Source organism: Lutjanus erythropterus, chromosome 18, assembly GCF_056507025.1.
Source record: "Lutjanus erythropterus isolate fLutEry1 chromosome 18, fLutEry1.hap2, whole genome shotgun sequence".
Taxonomy (NCBI): domain Eukaryota; kingdom Metazoa; phylum Chordata; class Actinopteri; order Lutjaniformes; family Lutjanidae; genus Lutjanus; species Lutjanus erythropterus.
Window position 1 is genome coordinate 28,025,626 of NC_139334.1, and position 27,093 is coordinate 28,052,718.

General features: G+C 37.5%; 2 protein-coding genes across 2 annotated transcripts; both read right to left on the reverse strand.

Moving 5' to 3' along the window:
* Positions 1-242: 242 nt before the first annotated feature.
* On the reverse strand, positions 243-9,091 carry asmt2 (acetylserotonin O-methyltransferase 2). The gene is made up of 9 exons (XM_084742278.1): positions 8,761-9,091; positions 8,560-8,650; positions 6,410-6,584; positions 5,661-5,790; positions 3,756-3,824; positions 3,556-3,674; positions 3,137-3,274; positions 1,572-1,694; positions 243-1,250 (listed from the first exon to the last, which is right to left on the reverse strand). The coding sequence occupies exons 2-9, from the start codon at positions 8,638-8,640 to the stop codon at positions 1,039-1,041; spliced, it is 1,047 nt and encodes a 348-aa protein (XP_084598404.1). The 5' UTR covers positions 8,641-8,650; positions 8,761-9,091; the 3' UTR covers positions 243-1,038.
* Positions 9,092-13,651: 4,560 nt separating this feature from the next.
* Positions 13,652-25,821, reverse strand: pgrmc2 (progesterone receptor membrane component 2). Its single transcript, XM_084742735.1, has 3 exons — positions 25,145-25,821; positions 18,084-18,239; positions 13,652-14,544 (listed from the first exon to the last, which is right to left on the reverse strand). The coding sequence occupies exons 1-3, from the start codon at positions 25,485-25,487 to the stop codon at positions 14,447-14,449; spliced, it is 597 nt and encodes a 198-aa protein (XP_084598861.1). The 5' UTR covers positions 25,488-25,821; the 3' UTR covers positions 13,652-14,446.
* Positions 25,822-27,093: the final 1,272 nt, after the last annotated feature.

Genomic DNA, 27,093 nt, shown 5'->3' on the forward strand with positions numbered 1-27,093 from the left:
GCCCCACCCCAGGCATTGTTGAAATTAGGCCTCCTGGTGGTCCAAAGCTCCTGTGCTATATGTGTGAACACCAACACTCCCTACAGTCTGCTAACTACACAGCTAACTGAGCTAACTAGCTAATGGGAGCTACATTAGCAGCAGTTAACAGTTACTTTAGCAACAAGTAAAACTATCTGTCCATCGGGAAACTCTGGTAATCACAGAGAGTTCAAGCAGAGCAGCCAGACGATGTTAACAGGAATAAACAGCTAAATATGAAACTACAGGCAGCTGCTAGTTAGCTTAGCTTAGCTTAGAAGAGACTGAAAACAGGGGAAAAGAGCTAGCCTTGCCAACAGTAAAAGCCTACACATATGAAAACACATCTAAACCTCATTAATTAGCACATTAAATCACTTATAAAAATGACAAAGTGGATATACATTTGTCTTTATGCTAAGCTAACTGGCTGCTGGTTTTAGCTTTACAATATTTTCTGCATAAATTATGATCCAGTTTCACCAAAATCAGTGAATAAAGTTTAAAGTTTGTGAGATTTTCACAGTAACAGTAATCAGTGAGGCCAGACCCAAGGGGCTGCATAGAGGGTCGTTTTTTGAACTGTGAATAATGCAAAGCTTTTCTAGCGAAGCCCCAAATATAGAGCTGAAAATGAGCACAATTGATCCCTTTTAACCTGAATTGAGGCTGGTGCAACGAATTGATCTGATTCTTTACAATAATGCAGAAATATTACTTCTAGAGGGAAGTATTGATTAAAAATATTATTCAGCAGCAACCTCATTCAAGAGGATGTTTGTATTAGTGCAAGTTGAGCTGTAATCACAATATGTGAAAATCTCACTGGGGTTGACCACAACGTAAACTACAGATCAATGTGAGACTAAGACTGACCACCAATTTCTTTTTTTTTTCAGAGCTTATATGTTCATGTCCACTTCCTAACCTTTTCAAGGCCTTGAAAACTTTCTTTCCTTTTCCAGACTCGAGGGACGCCTCTCTCTATCTGTTGACTGTCCTGGTCTCAGTCTGAGCTCATCTGATGGCGAGGATGGCGTCGTAGGACTTGCCGGTCCGGCACACCTGAACGTTGTGGAAGCCGGCCTTGTTGAGCATGCGCTTGTATTCGGATGGCGGGCGCTCCCGGCCCTCCGCCTGCACCAGCATGTTGAGGGAGAAGATCTGAGCCATGACGGGCCCTCGTCTGTTCTCAAACAGCATGGCCTCCACTATGAGGACACCGCCGCCTGCAGGGAGGACGAACAAAGTCAAAGACACTGAGCGCTGTGAATGTTTAAGTGTGAACATGCATGCATGAGCATTACTAACAATGAAAGGTCCATACAGAGGAAGGTGCATTTGTTATTTTGCCATAGAAACCTTGTTTTGACCAGTAAAATCTGATAAACGAAGCTTGATGGACATGTCCATAATCTTCAAAGTCTCTTCTGTCCTGCAAGTATGCTGTATTTGTCTCTATTCACCTCCACAAAATGTTAAAATGTTAAATGCAGAGTGGGTAACACACACACACACACACACACACAAATACACACTCTTAAACCGACCTGGTTTGCAGGTGTCATAGATCTTCTTCAGCAGCATCAGGCACTTCTCTTCAGGCCAGTCATGAATGATTCTAGCCAGAACGTACAGGTCAGCAGGAGGGATTTCATCACTGAAGAAATCTCCTGCACGTACAACAGGACGTCTGTTACCACTCTAAACAACGCTCGGTCGCCATTTTTAGGTACACGTTGCTAAGAGTAAAAGAGTCCTGCAATGAATCCTCCCTTCATGAAGGCTGTAGTGGTCTGTATGTGTTGGAACTGTCACAGAGAGGTCTAAATTTAACTTAATCGCCATTTTGGAGGCTGCAGTTTGTTGTACTGCGTTACACAGAGAGGTGGTTCTAATATAAAAGTATTAACACGCTCTTCATTATTACCAAACAGCATCATCCAAATATCCATAAAGTTAAACTGACTTTGGAGGCAGCAGTTAAGAAAATTATCTCATCACAAGGTACTTAGTTTTGGAGCTTTCAATCATATTTTATTAAGTTCTCCATCTGTGGATGGAGTTTGCCAGCATGGACAAGGAGTCCAAAAACAGATATTTGAACATCTAAAGTTGCATGATAACTGGACAAACTCCATCTGCTGATGAAGATCATATGATATGATTATTAGCTCCAGAACAGCTACTAAATGGACCCTGTGTGAGATTGTTTTTTTCAAACAGTTTCAACAAAAACCGAACCTTCATGAAGATAGTATTTACTTCAGACTGCATTAGTTTTATCTAGGTGTACCGAATAAATGGCAAATATACAATATACAGTATATGAGCAGACGCTACATCCATCTAACGTATTTATCTGCTTTACTTTTGCAAACACAACTTTTCTTCAGTTGCAAAATAGTCCAATATAAACATTAGTGTGTAATTCAGAACTACTTATACAATTTTATTTAATGAGTGTATAATTTAAATACAGTGTTGACATTTACAAAACTGTAGAAATCACATCTGCACAATTTTTGGTGCAGACTAAAATACAATTCCAGCCAAAAGAAAGACATGACAGACATGTTACGTAACTCACTAACATACATTCAACAGTGTGTACCTCGTGTTTAGAGTGTATGTATAAATTAAAACTCACCTGGAAGAAAAAATGAACACTTTTACTCCTGTTTTAGAACATTAGGTAGTGGTGCACTTATGCCTCTTGTGGACAAAATGAGTATTACAAAAACAAACACACAGAAAATATCTTGACAAAAAAAACAAAAAACACCACCAAAAAAGCAAAACCTTTTTCTTCCACATGTTTTCATGGATGAGATGAAATAAAGGCCTTATAAAATAATTTAGATCAGACTTAGAAAATGGACCAACATATATTTTTTTCTCAGTTGCCTCTCTGGACTTCCATAATTTCATCTTTTGCACCAGATTTAATCTGCAATACGTTTTATGTGGTGTTGTTTTCCTAAATTATGGCACTCAAACATGTTAACGTTTAAAGATGAGAGATATTTCCAACAATATACAACAACCAAAATATCGCCTGCATCATTGTTGTAGTCAACTCTTGATGTGGTGAAAGAGGCTGAAAGAGACTCACCAGTTTGAAACACAACAGACTCGTCGTCCTGAGAGAAATGTTTCTGAGCCGTCTGTACGACCCGCGGGAGGTCAAACACTGTGACAGAGGAGGACGGGTACGCCTTCACCATCTCGCGGGCCAGAGCACCAGTGCACCCTGGGAGTTATTCAGGCAGAATAATGTCAGTATGTCAACAACATGAACTCACTGTGTTTAAAACTTCTTAAACATTTTTCAAAGCCTGATGGTGCTTTATTTTACCAGTTGGTCTACTGAGTACATTTTCGTTTAAGACAAAAACAGTCTTATTGAGCTCATTTATTTTAGATATTTTTTACTATTTTATCATTTCCATGTGATCAAAAAGACATACATAACAGTATCAATGTGAATAAAGTTTTTTTTTTATTTTTATGTGAGGGGTTTTAACCTCTTACCTCCGAGATCTGTGATGTTTTGAAAGCCGGAGAGGTTGAACGCCGTCACAATGTCGTGTCCGTCAAGAACCCATGAGGAGTTCATCAGACCCATGAACTTCAGCATCTCCTCCTCTGATCTGGATGGAATAGTTTATGATCAAATACAGAGTGATGACGTCATACAATGAAGCATCTGAAGCTACAAAATCAACACCAACCTGTAAATAACTTGGAAAATATCCTCCGGTGGATGGCCGAAGGTCTTTTCATTCTGATTCTTCCCATCCCTGCAGGGTGGAAAAAGACAAACTTCTGTTTGTTCATGAAAATTAAGATCATTGAGATGCAGTGTTTGTTCTTCAGCGTTTCCTTCTGTGGAGTTTGCTTTACTTCTGCAAACATTTCTCAGAGGCACGGCAGCTCTGGAGGCTGTTAGCTCACCTACACGACTTTGTATGTTTAGACTTGGGTTTCTACTTCAGGTTGACATTAATCAGCCAGAAAACCTTCTTCTCATCAGTCCCAGCAGAACGCTGGCATCCCGCCCGCTCTTACAGGAAGTAAAAAGTCAAAAAACAACTAGGCGCATGTTATATATGTTGATAAGTTGTGAACTTATTATCCCAAATGTTTCCAACAACTCCCATGATCCCACAGCACTATGTCTTCTGTTACTGTTTTGACTGAGAGACCCCCAGTGGCAGAAATCACACACTGTGCATTTAAGTGAGGCTTGCACACAAACTGGTTTGTCTGGCTGTCAATTATCATATGAATAGCACACTTGGGTGTAACCTCTTTTTGCATTTTTTTTTAAATAGCACTCCAAGCAACATCACTTTGAACATCACTTTTGGTTGTGTCCTGTTCTTCCTTACGGGGAACGAGACGGTTCCCTGAAGAGTTATTTATTGGTTATGCCTCACCATCTGCAAAGTCAGACAGGTTAGTGACATGGTTTAAAGTGAGCAAAACTTTAGTAAAAGTTGCTTTAAGTTCATCTTTTTGATTTTACTTGATCAATTCTTGCCCAATCTCAGAAGCCACCAGCTATTATATGATGACAACCTCTGAGGACAACAGACAATGTTTTGGGGGCTTCCAGTGCAGCCAGAAGATATCTGCAAAACAGGAAGACTCCTTCTTCCATGAGCCACTCAATTCTTAGAGTCTGATTAGCAACTTTAGTATCTGAATAAACCTATTTAGAACAAAAGAGTGGGCCAAAAAGTTGCACACTGTTTAACTTGAAATATAACATTTATTTGCGGTATTTGACCTCAATGAGAGGCCATCTTAAATAGGGAGTGGCTGTTTGCCTGCAACAAATCACTTTCCCCACGCGCAAAGAAATATAAATGGGTCATTAAACGCACCACAACATCCAAAACAGAGCAATAAAATGTGGGTGAATGAGACTGGTTGCAGACTACCAACCACTCCCTTTTTAAGATGGCCTCTCATTGACACAAACTGTTTGTCTGATGAAGGTCTAGTACCAAAACATTGCAAATAAATGTTAAATTGCAATTGAGACAGTGTGCAGGACTCCTTTTGCAAAAAAAAAAAAAGTCTATTTAAAATCATTGTCAGACAATAGCCAACGGGAGATTTGATTTCAGCCAGTATGTTGTGCCTCTTTTATAGATATCTGTTTATAGAGATTAATTGTTGCTTGTTTTTTTTACTTTTCAAATTCAAAGAGGCTTTATTGGCATGAACATAACAACATATATTCTTGCCAAAGCACATTCAAGCACATATTTTATTGAATAGGAGGCTGATGTGTGCTTGAAATTGTTGTAAGTTTCCCCAAAAACCTCACAGATGACGCTATTACTGTTCTATAATGAGCTCTATCATATTTGACATGTTTACAGTTCTGATAAAAATGCATTTTGTAACATTTTTCACATCAAATAAATCTTCATTTTCAAATAGCCCCGTCTATTCTGAAACAGAGGATGTGTAATACATCCATATTTCAAGTTAATAAGAAACTTTAGGAGGCACTAGAAGTAGTTCACGAGGAACGGAGAGGTTAATAAAGCCTTGTTAAAAGCTTCATGTCTGCTCTCTGTTCAGTTCAGTCATCTGACCTCCTCCCGTCTGAACCCACTCACCTGACGGCGTCCACCATGTTGTTCCACAGCGGGTAGATGGTCTGTGATTGGTAGATGATCATGTCATGAAGAGACTTGGCGCTGCCTTTGGCCAGGTACAGATTTGCCACGTCAGTGCTGCTGTACAGAGCTGTTACGACAGGGTACATTCACACTTAACAACTTTAAATCAGCGTGTCATCAGCTCCGGACACGGACGTTCACCGCATCAACAGCAGTCACGCACGCAGACACACTAATTGTTTTAGTGTCAGCCCTCTAGAACTGAAACGATTAGTCACACAAACGATTAGTCAAGCAGAAGAAACTATTTTGATAATCAATTAACTGTGTCAGTTATTTTTCAAGCTAAATACCAAACATTCTCCAGTTAAAGCTTCTCAAATGTGCTGATTTAAAGCAACATTATGTAACTATTCCACAGCAGCTTCAAAATCATTTTGACGCTTCACTGATTTGTAACAGGGTGAATGGTGCCTCTGTTGTTCCTACTCTGCCTCATACGCCTGTTCTCACAACATGAAACTTGAGATGAGATCGGGTACAAACCCTGACCTCAATCCCATTCAACACCTTTGGGATGAACTGGAACACCGACTCTGAGCGAGCAAATTCCTGCAGCCAGGTTCCAAACTCTGGTGCTGGACACAAAGATCAGATATCCCCATGGTTTGCACAGGTGTCCACATACTTTTGGCCATATGTGGTGTAGTGTAGCTGTCAAATCTATCTGTTCACCTCCGTCTCACCTGTCCCGTTTTTGGTCTCCACCTCCAGGATCTCAATGCCCACCAGTGCGTCCAGCAGCCTCTCCATCCCGTCCACGCTGGTGCTCAGCTCCCGGGCGACATGCTGGGCGCTCAGGGGCTCCTGGGACTTCAGCAGGAGGTCAAACACGCCCAGTTCGCAGGCTGAAAATATCACCTGGAGGGATGAACATACTCTCACATCAACATCTCTGTACTGGTAGACAGATTTTTAGAGTAGTAGCAGCATGGCTCTAGAAGTGCTTCTACGGACGCGTCTTGCTGTTGTCACACCTCAACCACACTTGTGGCTGCTAGCAGGACTCCTAGGACTGTCGATTGGCTGCACCATGTTTGGTACAGACACAAACAGATAACTTAAAGTCTTGTGTAATCTTGCAAATCCAGCTGCCTTGCAAGTTAAACTTTAAGCCAACATGGATAAAAAGACCTTAAAGTGCCCTACAGTGGTATAAGAAATGGGGAAAAAAAATACAGTATGGTACTGTGCATGCTCTGGTTGTAAAAAAAAAAACAAGATGGCAACCCTCAAGACTTAAAAATGGTAGTACACAAACCAATGGGTGACATCTCACTATTTATTCTACTGTCTATGGACAAGGCAGGAGTTAGCATGCTAACTACAGAAGATATCTCTGCAACAGAACGTGATAGAACGTAAGAACTGGTATTTCTTTACATTCTGTTAATAATGTTCAAGCTAACCCGAAACGCCGGATAGTTTGTTACAAAGAACCATCTGGGAAGATGTCCCTAGAAACTGTTTGGAAAAGGGCAGGCACTTTCACAAAACACTTAGCAGGAGATCTGATGATTCATCTGTCATCTGGCAAGATGGATTCTCGCGTGATCTTGCAAATCCAGGTGCCTCACAAGGTAATCTTTGACCTTGTTAATATGTCCACGTCATGTTTTTCATGTGTTACAAGACATGTCAGGAGCGAAATAAGGGCAGGCTAAAAAAAAAAAAACGAATTCAGTCAGGCTGAGTATATGACATCACAAACCTCAGGAACCAATCTTGTTAATCAAGGGGGTGGTGCTTTATACATCAGTAGCAGTGATGCCCCGCCCACATGAGAAGCCAGATGTAGCTAGCTATTGTGATTAGCTAACAAAACAGAGGAGAAGCCAGGTGTAGCTACTTAGGGGGTGTGGAGGGAGCGGGGACTATTTGCATATTCATGAATCCTTGCAAATTAAATGAAGACAAGGTGCAGAGCTTTATGTAAGTCATTTTAACAAGGTACCTGAAATTAGCAACAAAAAATAAAAAAATCAGACACATTTTATTACTTCTTGCAGACTATTTTATATATTTTTTAAAACCTATATTGTCAAACTGTGGTACGTGTACCACTGATGGTACGCAAAACTCCCCCTAGTGGTACATGGAGGAATGTCTGATATTTTTTATTTTTTTTTAAAGAAATAAAGTCTTTTAAAATAAAATATATATAATAGTACCAAAATACTAAAAAAAGATTACATAATTGTGAACTGTCCATGACTGAATAAGGTAGGACTACACCACTGTATTCTCATGTTGGTAAGCTCAATATTTTGTGAGTTGGTACATGATGTAAAAAGTTTGAGAAAAAAAAAAAATAGAATTTTTTTTTTACATGCAGTTGTATAATAAATGAGGAAAATCTACTGCTGAATTAGATCATGTGATATCACCGAAAGCTCCAGAACAGCTACTAAAGGGACACTGTGGAGAGAGTCATTTCAATTTTAATTTATGTTTTTAGTCAAATTATCGAGTCAGCAAAATCAGGCAATTAATTACAGAAAATTAATCAGACACCATTATGATAAGTGTTCATTTGTGTTTTTAAAAGCAAAAATACCCAAAATTTAGTTCCAACTTGTCAAATGTGATTTTTTGCACGATATTTCACTGCATATCATCAGGTTTTGTTCTGTTTTTATGTCAAACATATCAAGCAATTTGAAAATGAGTTTTGGAAACATTTTAGGGACCAAACAAGTAATTGATTAACAGACAAAATAATCACTGCCCTGCAGCAGATTTATCTTTAATTTAAAAAAAAGCAGATAGTACAGCAGCCTCCAGCCTTGTGAATCTTTGATGTTTATAAAATGAGATCAACCCTGTTGAACGATACCTTAGAGACCCTGAAGCCGTTGAAATACTCCAGAAGTTTGAATGGGTAGTCCAGCTCACTCTGGGACAGATGCTCTGCCATGACTGTCCTCCTGATGGAGACACCAATCAACACAGAGACGTTAATCACTGCAGGAATTCATAACTTTATTTACACGTCCACAACTGGACAAAGCCCGCTGTCTTCAGCAGCATCACTCACCCGACGCTGTTGCCTCAAAAGCTCCCGAAGATAATCCGATCTGCAGGGAGGAGACGGATGATTTTCTGGGGGAGTTTTTTAGCCAAAACAGCCAAGATGTCGGTGTGGTGTGTTGAGGAGCTCTGCTGTCTGTCTGGATGAAGTCGGAGTGAGACGGTCGACGGATCATCAGCGGATAAAACACTGATTATCTCTTCCCTGGATCTTAAAGTGGTCGGGGGTCTGCAGCTGCGGTGGTCGTGAAGCATCAACAGCGACTCGTTTGACTTAATCACACTCTCACTCACACAGACAGACACACACTCATCGTCAGTCAGCGTCAGGCTGCAGTTCCGGGATCATCCGGAGCAGCAGCGGGGGCGCTGTGGAGCTGCTGAGGCTGACAGGACGGTTTATTTTTAGTGTGTGTGTGTGTGTGTGTGGTGACCCTCAAAACTTTATTTACACATCAATGAACAGTAACGTAATCTGTCAGAGGAGAAAAGTAACTAAGTATATTTACCCCAACGTCCCATATGTTCTGTAATTATGCTTCTACTCCACTATATGACAGACAAATACAATATAAAATATCAGTCTAAGCATTTCCATTTATTTTTTCATTTATTTATGTAAACATATATATATATATATATATATATATATATATATATATATATATATATATATATATATATATTGCAAATACTGCAAACTATTGTTTTTGTGTATATTTCAAAATTAAGTGTTTTTACTTTTAAATAACAATAAATCAATATGGAAATATAAATGAACAAATAAATTGATTTTTCTTTAAATTATTCTTTTATGATTTATTTGTATTTACATCTTTATATATTTAAAAAATACGTAGTTATTTTGCGTATAAATTAGATTAGATATATTTAATTTTAAGAATAAATATATGAATACATAAACAATATGTGAAAATATACAGACAAATGAAATATAAAAGAATAATTGTAAGCATTACCATTTATTTTGTTTTATTTCTTTCAATATTTTTTTATTTGTATATCTTTAAAATATGTATTTATTTGTATATATATTAATACAATATTATAGAAAATAAAATAATATATAGTAATATCATAAAAATGTGGAAATAATTTGACATACATTTACAAAAGAGTATTTAAAAGCACTATTTTCAAAAGAATGTGTTTGTCTATTCCTCTATATAATGTTAAATACACACATATTTTGCATAGAAGTTACTGTATGTTTCTGGTGTATTGTTAAAATACATAAAAGAATAATTAAAAGAATTTTCATAATTATTTGTGCAAGTCCCATTTTCTTCTGTATATTTTAATTTTTTTAAAAATACTCTTACATAATGTTATTTATTTATTTATTTTTTATCCCTTTATTTCTTCTCATTCTTTTCCCCATGGCTTTTGTTTTTAATATTGCTTTTGCTAATCCTTGAAGGGCAAAGCTGTCAATCAAGTGATTTTGGGCGGGCTTTCCTGCCCAAACTAAGTAGTCGATTTCTGCACATTCTGCACAGACTACAACTGACAGATTTATTCTTTGCTCCGCTGCATTGCATTATTTGAATACCTAAGTAAAGGGAGGTATTATCAGCTAAATTTACTTTGAGTATCAAACATTCTCATAGCACATTAAGGTCTCTGTCAGTGTTTTACTCTTATATGTGATGTTTTGGGATTAACATTACTGCTGCATATATTGCTGTATTTATTTTTCCTATATTTCTGAATTAAATTATTTCACAATATATCAATTTTCCTATTCAATGTCCCTTATTCCTCTCTATATTTATTTTCCTATACATGTATATATGTCCCTGCATATTAATTCCCAACATATGAATTTCATTGTTATTTAATTTCCTTATTTATTCTTAATTCATGTATTGATTGATATTATTCTGTATTACTTTGGTCCCTCCCTACATACAGTATATTTCCCAAAATATTTAAAGTATATGTTGGACACATTTATTTATGTCTTCTTTGAGCATTCATAATTAAAAGAAGAGACTGAAAGGAAGGATTTTTTCCCCCAGAAACCACCTTAAATGAGCCCATAGTCTTTAACATCTGATCTTCTATCAAGCAAAAATCTCTTCTCTTTTCTCTTCTAGTGATCAGTTTCTGTTTTATTTTTAATTTCCCTCCTCATCTCTCTGTTTGCTTTCAGGCTTCTGAGCATCTGGTTTTAATAACTGTTCACCCGCAGAGGTTTGCCATGAAGCAGCCTGCATGTTGTACATTTTGTTCCTGATTCTTTTTTTTTATAATATAAATTCCCAACAGTACTTTAAAAGATGCAGGAGAAAACAGTCTATTAAGTTAGTCAGAACCTGATCTGCAACTTTGTTAAATACTGTGGAAATGTGGAGTTAACTTTCACTTAATCTCCTTCTAAATACGCCCAAAGGTGACGTACCAAACAGAAAGTGATTGTGTTATGAGAACAATCATTATGAGGATAAGTTTCATGCATTCATACATCCTTAAATATTAAACCTCCCTGTCAGGACATTTGTATTTTCCTTGTAGATAAACACAACACTGTTTACCTGACAATTAGACACTTACTGGTAAGCATTTTAATGAACTATAAAACATTTTCCTGGTAGTGATCCAATCACGCCGTCTTTAAAAGCAAATAAAATTCCAGACATCTTCAATTATTAACCAAATCGATTTATTATGCATGAACAAATCCCTTCCTGCCTCTGTCACGCAGACACGCACACACACACACCCAACATTTAAATACATGACATGGTGGGAATTCGGCATAGCTCACTTTGTTGTTGCACATGCTTTTAATAAAATGATAGATATATTTACAGGATAAGCAACGTCTCCGGAAAAAAAAAAAAAAATTCGCAAGAACAGCTCCCGGTCCCGCCCTGCAGCACTTTGCAACACTCCTTTTTTTCTTTTCTTTTTTTTTGGAAATTCACCCACGTTTAAAAAGAAGTTCAGAACCGAAAGAAAAAAACAAAACAAAAAAACAAAACAAAACAAAAAAAACGAGAAAAAAAAATGAAAAAAAACAAAAAAACAAAACACAAACCATGGGGGTTTTGGCCAATACGACATAGCATTATACATATATGGAGTTCATCAACTACATAAATATGGCAGTAACACTGAGTAATTCATACGGTCTATTTACAAAGTTTGTGAAGTGGGGAAATCTTACAGTCTGTGCGTGGACGACTGACAGAACGTATGCCTTCTTTAAAGTCTGGGGGACCGAGTCTAGGAGAAAAACCAACACCTCCATCCCTCCGCTCGCCTCCTCTGTTAGAACGGTCAGGACTGACACAACGAACAAAATAAGGCACAATTAATACTTGGACCATTTTTCAGGGGAATCTACAGACTTGCAGCTGGCTTGTGAGGCATGTAAACAATTAAGTCGATTGATTAGGACTGCCTTATCACCTTCCCTTTTGTATTTCCGATCAGTGATTCAGTCCGTCTGATGTGATTCAAAACAAGATTCATATGGCAAGGACCTTTTCAAACCCCCCAAACCCGTCTAAAAACAAAAAAGAAAACAAACTAAGGGATGCACCGTCTGTGAAATTCTGGGCTGATGCCGCTGACTTTTTTTTGTTGCTGTTGTTGTTTATTTTGCTAATTTATTTACTGCCAGGGAAACAAAGAAACCTTCATTACAAAACATAACTTTACTGATTTAAAGCCATTTGGTATGGAGGATTACAGCAGCCAAAATCAAAAATAAAGAAAGAAATGACTTAATGAACAAATAAATGTGCCATTAAATGCACCAAAAATAATATAAAAAATAAACATAGGCAGACAATAATTATAAAATGTGAATGTTTCTATCTTTATTTGCCTCTGTATTTACCTGTTTTAATTTCCTTATTTTTTTCCCCATTCCGATTAATTTGACATTTTATTTATTAATGTAGAGCTGCAACTTTTAATGGATTATTAAATTAATAAGCAACTATTTTGATAGTCAATTAACCAGTTTGAGTAATTAAAAAAAAAAAAAAAAAAGAGTCAAAATTCTCCGATTCCAGCTTTTTAAATGTGAATATTTATGACAATAAACTGAATATCTTTGGGTTGCGGGACGTCTTTTTGGGCTTTGGAATCACTGATCCACATTTTTCACCATTTAACACTTTAAAGACCAAACAACTAATTTATTAATCGAGAATATGATCAACAAATTCATCGACAATGAAAATAATTGTTCATTGTGGCCCTTTATATTTGTATTCCTTCCCTTGTTATTTATAATTTTTTAAAATGTCAATAAACAGAATAGAAAATTAAACAGGACATTTTACAGATTAATTGACAGCTACATTTATTTTTAATAATACTTTTGGTGCATTTACTGTCATAAATTTATTTATTGAGACATTTATTTACTCATTTTCGATCTTCACATTCATGGTCCTCCATAATTCAGCCCTTCATTAAAGCCCTGTCACACATGCTTTAAGTCAGGGGAGTGGCCACAAATTCTCGTCCTTTCTTTGCCTCAAATTCAACTCCGGTGAGCTCTGAGTGGGCGGAGTCACAGTCTCAACTGATAGCAAAGATGTGAATGAATCGGTCACCTCGGCAGGTGATGGCCACACCCGTGCGTTCACGAATGCATGACTGGGTCTTGACGCCATCTTTAAATGAGCACATCATACGTCCTGCTGCGGTTGCATCCGGCCGCAAATAACCAGCAGAACATTTAACCAGCATAAAATTGATGCAACACAGCAGAGAAAAATCGGCCACTGCCTTCAGAAAATGTCATCTTATTTGCCCATGTAGCCAACAAGGCAAATATCAGCTGATACCAGTGTTGAGCCGATGTATCAGTGCATCCCAAACAAAAAGAAAACAAAGAAAAAAAAAAAAAGAAAGAAAAAAAAAACCCTTCCCTCCCGCCCTCCCTCTATGCTACTCAACAATACAATCACATGGTGACAAACAAAGAAAACTAGTAGTGCATACACTACAAAACACAACAGGAAAATGCGACACCCTGCCAATCTTCCACAGCGCTGATTCGCAGGCCGCAGTGCTGCCCTCTCAACAAGGGGGGAAATGATTCGAACAAAAAAAAAGAAACAGAATTGATTGATTGATGAGCTGTCCGAAGCTGAAGCAGTTTCAGTTGTGACTGAACCAAAGATTAAGAAAAAAAAAAAAAAAAAAAAGAGCGAGAAATCTGTTTCCCCATCCCGATCCACTGATCATCTTTGACCAATGTGTTTCTACCTCGGACCAACTTCCACCCAGCGCTCAGCGGCGACCACGACGACGACCACGCTTTCCCCCCGTCTTGGAGAAATGACTAAAATATTTTGTGGTTTTTGTTTCAATTACACCTAATGGCACAACCCCTCTCTCCCCTCCCCCCCAGACATGTTTTCTGTCCCTCGTCGAGGGGTTTCAATCGCTTTCTGGTGGTGGTTAATCTTCGCAGGATGAAGAGGGAGGGAGGTCTGGGCGTTGAGACTTGAGTCCTGCCCTTCCAGAACAGCCACGGCACCGGACAGATTCAGGAGGGGGAGTCTGGAGGAGTTGGGGGAAGGAGAAAGGAGTGGCAGGTAGATCGATGGGAGGAAGAGGAGGAGGAGGAGGTCTGGGGGGGCTGGGGGCGGTCTGTCGCAGCTGTTTGGGGCTCCTGGCTTTGGTCGGTGTGATGGAACCGCTCAGTCGTGTTTCAGGTGGTCCTTGATGTCCTCCTCGTCTGTGTACTCCGACGGCTCGTCTCCGGGCTTCAGCAACCTCCCGACATAATCGTATTTTTCTGGAAAACATAAAATCCGATTTCAAAAGTGAGGCTTCAACAGAAGAAACATTCTTTTAGACAATTAAAGACAAAGTGGATAATTGATTAATCATTTGAGCTATTTTTCAAGCAAAAATGTCAGCTGATTTGATTTACTGGTTTTCTTTGTCTTATAAATAGGGCTGCAACTCAACGTTATTTTTGCTATTAAGTAATCTAGAGATCGTTTTCTCCAATAATCATTTATGGTCTCCAAAATACCTAAAAAAAAATAAGAAAAAATGTGGAAAAAGTGCAAACAGACTCATTCAAAGAGTCCAAACACAAAGAATATTCAGATTGTGATCATGGAAAATGAACAAAACGAATATTCTGATTTGAAAGGCAGAAAAAAAAGAGAATTTTTGCTTGAAAACTGACAAACGATTGCTCAGTCATCAGAACCGCTGCTTCCTGACTTGTTGATTAATCATTTCAGTTTTTGTCTCTTGGTTGGACAAAAGAAGACATCTGAAAATATCACCTTTGGTTCTGGAAAACTGTAATGGATATTTTCTTTTCGTATTTTGTTGCAAAACAATTTATTGCAAAAATAACCATATTCAATGAAGAAAATAACTGTTAGTTGCTGATTATTATAGATTATATTCATCGACTGTTCTGGCCATTATTTTCTTTATTAATAAATTTGTCTATAAAATTCCACGATCAGAACAATTTAGGGAAGATATAAACTGGGGCTTTAATTCTAATGATAGTCTGTTTACATTATTGTTTTGATGGTTTTTAACAGTTTAATCAAAGAATATAGTTTTAAGTTGTCTTCATTATGATTTCTAGAGGTGACAGAAAAATAATCTGCAGTAAACGTTTAAGTACATCTTCAAGGAAAGGGTCAAATATTTTACAGGGTTTTTGGGGGTTTCAAAAAATAACATTTAAAAACTTTTTATGACCACTATGAATCTGGAGATCCAGAATTACTTGTGAAGTAGATGAATTCACTTTCAACATGAGTATGGATGTCTTTATTGATTTTATATGACTGTTGTTTTAGATACCGTGTATTAAATCAAGAGGAACTCCACTATTTATGTTGCTGTAGATCCAAATACCGTCCAGGTTGCTTACCGGAGTTGCAGGAGTTGTACGAGACATTTTAAGGCCTAAAATTCAGATTATTGTATTCTAGACTTTTTAAAGGACCCATATAAAACCTGTTCCAGCTTCTCAAATGTAAAAATCTACTGCTTTTCTTTGTCTTACACTACAGTAAACTGAATATTTCTTAATAATTTATCAATTAACCAAGAAAATAATTCTTTATTAAATCAATAGTGTATATATTATTAGTTCCCAGGCTGGAAAGTGACATATTGCAGTGTCTTATTTGTCTGACAAACAGTCCAAACATCAAAAATATTCAGTTCATGGTGATATAAAACTGAAAAAATCCTCACATTTTAGAGACTGGAACCGGCAAATGTTTAGCAATCAAAAGAGTCTTTCAATTTTCTGCTGATTGACTTATATATTGACAATTAGTTTCATCTCTACATCCTGTCCTTAGTAACTGAAATGATTAAATTTGCCCCAAATGTCGTCCTGAACATCAGGCAGAACAAACAAGATGCTGTGAGTAAATCACTGACATCGTCTTAAATGATTTAATCAGGCACCATTTGGGGCCGCCAACCTCCAAAGCTGCCCAGTGCAGCTTTAAACGTGTTATTTGTATCAAGCGGACTCGCTGTGAGAATCCAGAGACGTGTTATTTCAGTAAGCAGAGGCCTGACATGACTTTAGAGGGGTTTCAGTCCAAACTTAGACACCCAGGATTCAAAAAGGACACTTGAATTTGCAATAAAATGCTTTTGTAGACTGTTAGATTTGTACTTTCACTTCACAATACTTTGACATACTGACTTATAAACACATCTGAAAATGAGCACTGTTTCCTTCCAGTGTTTCCTGTTCTGTTTTTTCAGCAGATGTGGCAGCAGAGGATATTTTTAGTCAAAGTTTGGTTCATTTGCATATTTCTGATATAACCTAATTTCTTTAGAACTGAAATGATCGATTAATCAATCAGTGGATGGTCAGATCTATTTTGATAAAGTATTTAAGAATGTATTTTTTGCACGAAATGCCAGAAATTCACCGGTTACAGGTTTTCAAATGTAAATATTTTCTGTTTTTATCAACAACTATGGCTGCAACCAGAAATTATTTTAATCACTGATTTATCCTCTAGTTATTTTCTCAATTGATTGATTGATAAATAACAGGGGTTTATAGGCAGGCCTCTCCACAGGGGCTCCAGACAGTTTACAGGGAGGCAATAATTTGTGTGATTTCAAGTCGGTCAGAAAATAATAAATGTCTTTGGACAAATCTTTCTTATGTATTTGCTGTAGTCTGTCTCACACAGCAGTATTAGGATATCATATTGAGTGTCTCTGTGATAAATTAACAATCATGATCCCACAGACATTCAGGGATTAAACAAAACTAAGCAAGTAAAGCTCTATATGAGGGGAGGCCCCCAGTCTGAGAGTCTGAAAACCCCTGGTCTGTAAAGTATCAGGAAATAAAGAAAAATTCCCATCTCAAAACTCCTCAGGCCCAAGGTGACACCTCTACATCGCTTTTTTTTAACCAATCAATATTTCAAAACCATAAGATCCTCAGTTAACACAACAAAGAAGTCAACTTTGTCTTTATCAAACTGGGATTCTTCACTATTTTATCATACTTTATAGACAAAACTAGAGCTGCAGCTTATCATTACTTTCATTACCGTTTAATCTGCTGACTAGTTTCTCAATCATTCAGCAGAAAATAGTTAAAAAAAAAAAAAAAAAAAAAAGGCATGACCTGCCCTGCTCCGTCTCTGACTGCTGCCTTTATTCTTACCCCCTTATCAGAGGCAGAGTTGGGCAGATCATCAGCTGAGAAAAGCATCAGGTGTTCACACTAGCAAACAATGTTTGCTGGGTTTGTCTGATTGTTGTCTGTATCTTTTTTACTCCTGAGTCATGATGTTTTGTCTTGGTATTCTGGCACTACCTGCACATAATCTGATATTGCAGAATTCTTTCCTTGTGTTTTAACTTGTTTGAATATTGCTCTGACTTTTTACGCTGCATCTCTCTTCTCATAGTTGTTCTTTTTGTTGGACAAACAGTGAAGTTTCAGTCTTACAATCAGCTTTCTCTGCAAGCAGAGGCTGATTTCTTTCTGAATATAAAGTAAAACAAATGTGAATGCAATAAAATCTGTTCACCAGTCTGATTACAAAGGCCAGTTTGTGTACATGACAGCAGCTTTCTCCTAATTTAATAAAAATAAAAATCATGTTGTTCAAATTATAATATAACGTACAAGAGCAGAGAAGTTTACAAGCACAAAAACAAAAAGGAAAAAACTCAGTTGTGTCTCAGTTTGACTTTGACAGGGACACAGTGGGACAGGAGATGAATATCTGTGAAATTTGAGCCAAATCGATATCTCAGGAGTGATTTTCTCTGGTGGGAAACATGAGGAAACAGGCGTACCCATGAACTGCATCTCCCACTCCCTCACGCTCTCCATCTGTACAGCGTTGAGGTCTGACAAGTCGTCGTACTCGTCCCTCAGGGCGTCCTTCTCCAGGCAGAAGGTGGCCAGGCCTCTGGAAGCATCCCGACCCGCGAAAATGCCGTAAGGACCATCTGAGGAGGAAAAATTAAAAAAAAAAAACAAAAACACACACACAAAAGTCAGGATGAAGAATTACCTCATCACTCCCTCACACAGGTTAACAATCACTCTGACTTTACTCTTCTAAAAATGTATCCCTGTGAGAATCAATCCAAGCTTGCAACGGCTTTTTGGGAGTTTTGCATGGTTTCAAACTGTTTCAACAGGAAGAAAAGTGGTAAAAACTGCACAAAAACAGTTCCAGTCAAACAACAAGTTAACCCTTGGCGATTAACTCAGACCTGCGTCATGTGACTGCTGCTGCTTCACAGTAGAGGCCTCCCAGAGGTGCCAATGAGTGAACCACTTGAATCCAGCGTGGATACCGTGAGTTCACAGAGGGACCTCTGGCTTCAGACGAAATCAAACAGGCTTTTTCTTGTTCTGTTTTGTTGAGGGTGACTAAGCAGAAATTCTTTCATTAGGATGTTGTTGTTATTAGAGCCGGAAGATGTTTTAATATGGAGGTGATATTGTGATGTGAAATGCGATACTGTCTGGGATTCTGGTCATCTCAAGAGTGCCTTTAAAGAGTGCATTAGAGCTGTAGCGATCGGGCCATTGGTTGATCAGAAAATTAAATCAGCAACTATTAAGGTCATTGATTAACCATTTCAAACATTCACTGGTTGCAGCCACTCAGAGGAGATGACTTGTTCTTGTTTTTCCCCTTTCCCCTCACACAGTAGCAGTGAGTTGCAGCCCTGAGTTAAATAATAAAAGATCTGAACTTTATCTTCAACTTCTACCTGCTACATAATGAAACCCAAGTACTGGTCTATCTCAGCTGTATACTGGTATTTACATATTTGTTGTGCCACCTGTGTTGAGAGGACAACTTTTCTCTTTACAGAAAAAATGCAGAACAAGATGCTTGAGGTAAGATTTAATATGTCCAATTTATGTTTTTTTAAATTTAGTTATTTACAGTATAATATTAAATTCCTAGTGAAAGTTAATGTCCTTTTGGACAATAAAGTTTATTATTTAACTATAAAATATCCTGCCTCCAATATATATGTTTGCCACAAGTGTTGTGTATGTTTATATATAGTGTATAAAGAATATTGCGTCATAGATCAATATCAGGACTTTTAAAACACCTAATATTGGTACTGGTTAGGGATTAGAGCCCCAACATTTAATCGAGTAATCGATTATTAAATTAATTGCCAACTATTATGATAATCAATTAACCAGTTTCGGTCATTTTTTAAAGAAAAATCCTCTGATTTCAGCTTCTTAAATGTGAATATTTTTGGTTTTCTTTACTCCTTTATGAGAGTCAACTGAATATCTTTGGGTTGTGGACAAAACAGGACATTTGAGGACGTCATCTTGGGTTTTGGGAAACACTATTGGCACACTATTTTCTAACACTTTATAGACAACTTTTAATTGATTAATCGAGAAAATAATCAACAATCAACCTACAATGGATGCAGTGATACAGATACCAGCATCAGGATATCTGAGTCCGACTGATTGCACGCCACGAAAAGTCACAACTCAACACATGTTAGTTTGTTTTCCCTCTTCTGTGCTGTCATTGCCAGCAAGAGACTTATTGTCCTCAACATCATCCACTAATGACCGAAGAAACTTCGGCAACTGTCCGTAAAATTGTTGAAGAGTGCAGGTAAAACTAAACTAAACTGCATTACTCCTCTTTATTCTCCTGTTAATCTTCACCAAAACAGTCTAACAGTACAGTAGACACAGCTTCACTCTGTCAGGTTCATAGCAGGGTAAACACTACTGTTGCACACGGCACCACACTCATACCCATCCCTCCTAAACAAGGCCAGGTAGAAACTAATGAACTCCTAGGCAAGAGGGACACAAAGAAGCAACTTAAATGCAATGAAATTATTATCGTATGCAACACTGTATGTAACAGTAAACTTAATTCTGCAAGTTAGTGCTGCATGATAAGGTGTAAAAGTCACATTGTGATTATTTTGACTGAAATTATGATTGCAATATGTGATATGATATCAATGATAGTGGGAATGATAATTTTTGCTTTTAATTTTTACTGATTAAAAAAAGAAATTAAAATCATAATGATGTGACATTTTTTGTACCAAACAAAAATGTTTTCTTTCATCTTGAGAACAAGACTTTAAGGTCAGGTCATCTCTGCAGCACTGCAGGACCTCATTATAATGCTGTTATCTCACATCTTCGTTTTTCAAAAAACTGTGATTTGGTTCTGTGATTTGAATATTGCACTTGGCCCTACTGCGATTTCAATTTGATTGCAATTAGTTGTTCAGCCCTTCTTTCTAGATTTACTGATAATGAAAATAACCATTAGTTGCAGCTCTATCTCTAATTATCATTACAGAGGCTTTCACTCTGACATGAGGTATTTGTTTCCGTCCAATATTGCCCAGCCTTGTTGGGTAACTTCTACCAACCACAAATGAATATTAAAGTTAAAATGTCGACATGATTTTCAGCGTTGTATTAGAAGAGGATGTTACAAAGGATGCTGTGTTAAAGTAATGTGCTTTACATGCAGGCATTTCAGTTATCTGACTGATATCAGACTTGTTTAATATCCCTTCAAAGGCACTCTTGGTATTCAGTCTCTGTCAGAAATTTCATAAACAACGCCTCTGGCCTTTCCTGAAGTTTTCTCTGTTTTAAATCTTTCGTCATCTTCCAGGAGAACATCATCTGACCGGCATGTGAAAACTCTGCAGGACTGCAGGTTTTGTTTTTTCTTTTTTTTTCTCTTTTAATTGTGCAACAGAAAGAAAGTGCAGTCCAGTGTTCAAACTGCCGACTGTGAAGCCAAGAAGTCTTATCACCCTGAAGATTAGATGTGCTCCCACCTTGCATAACTACAACAAGCATTTGAAAGATAAACCTGCTAATCCCACTTCACAGCAACCTTCAGTGACAGTTGGGTGACAGCAGGACAGATGTTTTTATTTTACTGTCTATTATTAGAATCAGACTGTTCTTTTTAATGTCATGAATCGTGACTCACAACAAAAGACGAGATTACTGAGCCAAATCTGTGTCTGAAAAAAACTGAGTGTCAGCAGTAAATGACAGCTCCAGCTGGATGCTCCTTTAACCAGCCATACAGAGCTGCAACTCCTGTTTCCTTTTTGTTATTAATCTTTGGTAGAGCTGCAACAATTAATCAGTTTGTTGTCAACTATTAAAATTAATGATCAATACCCCCTAAATTATCACAGATATTAAACATATTATGGGCCCAGCCTCTGGAAAGTGAGAGTTTGCTGCTTTTCTCTTTCATCTCCACATAAATTAAAAACTGTTGTTTTATGTTTTTGTCTGTTGCTCAGACAAGATGAACTGCTGAAACTAGAGCAGCAACTATTCTGTTAATTGTTTTGAGTAATTTTTTAAGAGTCAAAATGATCTATTTCAGGCTTCTCAAATGTGATTATTTGGTCTGGTCTGGTTTCTTTCAGGGCTGGAACTAACAATTATTTTCACGACTGGTTCAGCTGTCAATGATTTTCTCAATTAATCAATTAGTTGTTTGGTCCATAAAATGTCGATCACTGTTGATCAATGTTTCCCAAAGTCCAAGATGATATTATGATATAATATCTTGTTTTGTCCATACTCAATTTACAGTCATAGAGGACTAAAGAAAACAGAAAATATTACATTTGAGAAGCTGAAATCACAGAATTTAGGCTTTGTTTTACTTGAAACAAATTGATCGATTATCAAAATAGTTGGCAATTAATTTGACAATTGATTAATCTCTGCAGCTCTTAGTTATTTAGCTTTTTATGTTATTTGTATTTATTTTTTCAGTGGTCCTTCCTACAACTGGTTGGCATATGTATATGTGAGATTATATTAATTAAAAACTTTTTCACATTATTTGTTCAAGAAAACAGCCCTCTGATTTTGCATAATCATATCAGTGCAAAACTGGTGCACAATCCACAAAAAGGTCTGTTTATGGCATTTAGTATGGTTTGGTATTTTCTAGGGCTGTGTATCATTGAAAAATCTTCTGTATCAGTATTGCTTGCATCACCTTGGCTTTGATGCTGGTTCTGAACAATATTTTTTTGTTATCAATTTCAAAAAATCTTAACAAAACAAAAGTTACATTACACATAACGGTACATTTACTCTATTTACAGAAAAAGCTGTTTAAAGACCTGAGAGTTACTGGAGAAACTGTTTTTACTCTGCACACTTTACTCGAGATGGTTAAATACTTTTGGTTCCCAAAGGTCCCTGAATGACAAGGCATTTTTCGATACTCCACAGTCGATCTGCAGCATAGTAATATTGAAGTTTGGTACCTAGCCCTAGGTCTATTTTTATTCCAGCTAAAAAATTCACCATATTGGATAAATTTTCCCATCTTAAATCGGTATCAGTCTGGCTCTAATAAAATGTCCACAACAATAATAAGGCTGATGTTCACTGAGTTCCAGCTGCTTATCTTGTCTGAGCCACAGTGAAAAACCAAAACGTTTTCAACTTACAAGATGAAACAGAGAAAAGCAGCACTTTTCAGAAGCTGAACCCAGAAAATGTTTGATATTTTTTGTTAATAACTAAATTTAATCAATTATCAAACAAGCCATGAATAACTTTTCTGCCAGCTGACGTATGGATTGATCAACTGGCTGTCTGGGCTCCAAGTCCACACACCGGACTATTTAAGATATGGCCGAGCCAAACTCGAGTGTGGCTCTAAACCCGAGTGTCACACTGCAATATGGCGAGCTGGAGAGAATCAGCAGCTTGGCTCGGTGCTGTCGGTGTGGAATAGCAGACGTGACACGTGAGACTGCTGGGAACGTGTTTGAATAATTATAGTTTATTACAGAGTTGATGGGTGAGTCAGCCAAGTCAGAGAAAATGTGGAGTAGCAGGTTAGCCTAGCTTTAAAAAACCACAGACATATGGGGACTGAAACATGTCCCATTACCAGGAGGTTTGACTATTTCACTTTTCGCTGGCCTATCAAAGAAGCCGACTGGGAAACTTCAGCTAGTTCAGACTTTTTTTTTAACAAGGATGAGGAAAAGAGAGAACATTTTACTCTTGTTTTAGCTTCCCTGGCCTGCACAGCCTCCCCATTTCTTTTAGAGTTGATTTTAAGGTCATTTTATCCGCATATAAACCCCTTATCAGCCAAAAGGCGCCCTCGGGTCTTCTGATGCTGGTATTTTAACTATTCCTAGAACAAACCCACAAAACAAGTGGAGATACAGATACTGCCTTTAGCTCTGATGCTCCAAGACTGTGGAATGACAGTTATGACAGAAAGCAGAGTTACATTAGAGATGCAAGCTCTGCTGGCATTTTTAAAAGTCAGCTGAAGACCTACTTATTCAGGCAGAGGTTTAGTTAATGTAGTACATTTTTAACTCTCTGTATTGTTATTTTTACTACATGTATTTTTCTGCCTTCTTTTTGATCTTTTATTCCATTTTCTATGATTTTATTTGCATATTTTGTCTTTTGTGTCTTGTTGTTAATGCCATACTGCTATTATAAAATGTTTGTTCTACACATTCATTTATTTATTTTCATTTCTTTTTGTGTCTTACTTTTAATGCCATGCTCTTGTCTTTAAGGCCACACTGTAAAGTAGAGCAGAGAGATGTATCAGTTGCAATATTTATGGCACAATAATGGTCTTGCACAGTTATACCAGTCTAGATCATATCGGCATTTGTTGTGCAATATTTTTTACGTAACATAGTGCAGATTGTTTTCATTTTTTTCTGTTATTATTTTAGTTTTATAGGCATAGTTATAATTACTTACAAATACCAGTAAAAAAAATTAGGATACTATTTCAGTGTGCTTTATTTTTTTAAAAAGAAGATAACATCAAAATTACCTGATTCCAGCTCAGATTTCACCATTTACTTACACGTAATAGATCATATAACAAATTAATTAAAAAATAATCAATTGATTAATTGATACTGTAAATAATTGTTAGTTGCAGCCCTATTTAGTATAGTTTATTATGTTTATTCATATCAGGGATTGTGCACAAAGTTCATTAGTCTCAAGTAAGAGAAGAGATGCCTTGTACCAGATTTAGCTTACAAGCAAATGTTATATTTATAATAAGAACTAACCTCTTTAAATGAACGTCTGCATAAATTAATAATAATGACTGACATATTAATATTAGAACTTGTTTACTTCTAAATATCAGTATAAGCCCCAAAAATCCAGTATCGGTCGGGCTCTACTGTAAAGCTCTTTAAATTGCATGTTATGCATGACAGATACTACATAAACAATGGCTATTAATATTATTATTCTCTTACCTGAGCTGCAGTTAACTTTGCACAGCTTGCTGCCAGGTGTTGCAAACACAAACTGGCCTCCACATTAACAAACAGAGCTAATTTAACATCCTTCAAAGATTAAAACCTTGGTGCAAAGTTGCCGATATTCATGCATGCTGAGTCCCATCAGTGTAAACAAGCGGCGGCTGCAGACCAGACATCCAGACAGTGCAGTGTGTCTGTGTGCACGTCAACAAGCTAGCAGGCTAACGATAGCAGGCTAGCTGCTTTAAAACCCTGCACTCCAGTCGTAAAGAACATAAACAAAAAAGTTGCACAGGATTAATGTGCATGACTATAAAGTTTGGAGCTGTTCACACACCATAACAACAGTCACGACCCCAGACACCGTGCTAGTTAGCTAACAGCTAGCATCCCATTCAAAAACACAGACAAAGCCAGAGAGCTAACCGCTAGCTAAGCTAAGCTAAGCTAACCCCATCGGTTTGCGCCCAAATTTCTGTTCAGGACAACTCACCACAAGCGGGGACGTGTCAGCCAACTCACCCAGCTGTCAGCCCCTAATCCCCCCGCTGCCAACTCACCTCTACCGTAAAACTTTTTGCCGCTGGTCACGTCGAAAACTTTCATGTTGACAGCCATCAGGATGCGGGGGTTCTGGAGTCCGTCGTACTCCCGCAGCTGCTCCAGAGTGAAGTCCCGTCTCCTCATCTTGGGAAGCGCCGAGGCCTCGTCGTCCTGGGCCGCGTCGGAGACGAGCCGCCTGCCCCACCGCCGGTACACCGCCAGACACACCGCCACCACCAGAACCACAATACTGAGATTCAGCAACATCCCGCCGAGGCCGAGCCCGTCCGACTCATCCGCTGCCCCCTGCCCGCCGCTTGTGTCAACTGGTCCGCTCGAACTGTCTCCATCGTCCGCCATACTGCACGGTTAGCGCCTACCCGCCCCTGCCAGATGCTGCGTTCACGTCCCGTCGGGAACAGCGGAACCACTAGTTGAGCGAGCCGTGTGTGCTGTCACATCGCGTTCCTTGTTGTGCAATGTAGAAAAAAATATGCCCAGCCCTATATCTGTCTGACGGCAGATACAGGGCTGCCACAGACGGTTACTTTAACTATCGACCCCTCAGTTGATTGTTCTTTTGATTAATCAGTGAATCATTTTGTTTGCAGAAAGTCAGCAAACAGTGAAAGTGTCCTCCTCTAGTGACAGTTTACATGTCACCAAAAGTCCAAAATCCAAAGATATTCACTTATCACCCACTTTCTTACTATTTACTATCATTGAAGTCAAAGAAAAATAGAAAATATCAACATTTGAGAAGATGGAAACAATTGATTTTAATTAATTGATGGAATGTAACTAAGTATATTTACTCAAGTACTGTGCTCAGTACAAGATTTAGGTTATTGTCATTTTATTGTATGCTTGCATACACAAAATAATGAAATGCAGTTCCTCCCAGTAGGATTGTGCAATATGGTGCAAAAGAAGTCATATTGCGATTATTTTTGACCCAACTTGTGATTGCAGTATGATTAGTGGGTATGGTCATTTTTGCATCACAATTTTTATTTTCACCGATTAAAATCCCGATGATGCGACATTAGCTGGGGTCTGTGCCAAACAAACATATTTTCTTATATCTGAAGAGCAAGATTTGTAGGTCAGGACATCTCTGCAGCACTACAGTACTTCAATATAATGCTGTTTCTTCTCACATCTTTCTTTTATCAGATAATTGCAATTTGGTTCTGCGATATGAATACAACATTTGGCCATACTGCAATTTCAATTACTGTGCAATTAATTGTGCACCCCTACTCCCCAGTCCACAGCAGTGTAAGAAGATATAGATATAAATATATCTAAAAAAAATTCCTTAAAAACAACAATTAAAATATATAGATTACCAGTACTAAAGTACAAATCTGATGTCTCCAAATGTGTTGATATTGAATGTTTGCTTGCTGTAAAAAAACCCCCTCTCAGATCAGTTGGAAAATGCATCATCACAAAGCTGAAAACTTTTACTTTTCACCAAGTACTTGTAGCTGATAATACTTAAATACTTTTACTTCTATCAGGTTTTGAATGCAATTTCACAGTTTAGTGCTTTATCAATGCTTAATCGATGACCAAAATCACTGCAAATTATTTTTGTGTAGATTTATTAATCCATTAGTTGCCTTTTTTTCCACTAAAGCCCAAATAGCCTTCATAATAAACATGTATTTTGACATGAAAATCCAACTTTTCCCCACTTTTCCTGTATTCATCTTAGTGCACTTTAAAACATTTATTTAAAAAATAATTTCAGGAAAATAAATGCACTTTTATTTGAAGATAATACAAATACAAAAGTCCATGCAAACAACTGTTACTTTGTTTTTACTCAGTTTATAAGACACCAAACTACTAACTATAATTAGAGTTGTGTACTTGTTTCTTTTTTTATTTTAATTTCATTTAAAATCTTTTCTATAAGTTGTGCAGTGTCACCAAATGGGTACTCCAGGAATTTAGC

Bases quoted from the DNA above. Each gene is read 5' to 3' on its own strand.
- asmt2 (XM_084742278.1), bottom strand. From the start codon at position 8,640: ATGGCAGAGCATCTGTCCCAGAGTGAGCTGGACTACCCATTCAAACTT. The intron at 3,825-5,660 runs GTGAGTGGGTTC...TCCACCCTGCAG, and splicing joins AACATGGTGGACGCCGTCAG to GGATGGGAAGAATCAGAATG. The intron at 1,695-3,136 runs GTGAGTCTCTTT...TTGTACGTGCAG, and splicing joins GTCTGTTGTGTTTCAAACTG to GAGATTTCTTCAGTGATGAA.
- pgrmc2 (XM_084742735.1), bottom strand. From the start codon at position 25,487: ATGGCGGACGATGGAGACAGTTCGAGCGGACCAGTTGACACAAGCGGC. The intron at 18,240-25,144 runs GTGAGTTGGCAG...TTTCCTCCTCAG, and splicing joins CAAAAAGTTTTACGGTAGAG to ATGGTCCTTACGGCATTTTC. The intron at 14,545-18,083 runs GTACGCCTGTTT...TATGTTTTCCAG, and splicing joins GTGGGAGATGCAGTTCATGG to AAAAATACGATTATGTCGGG.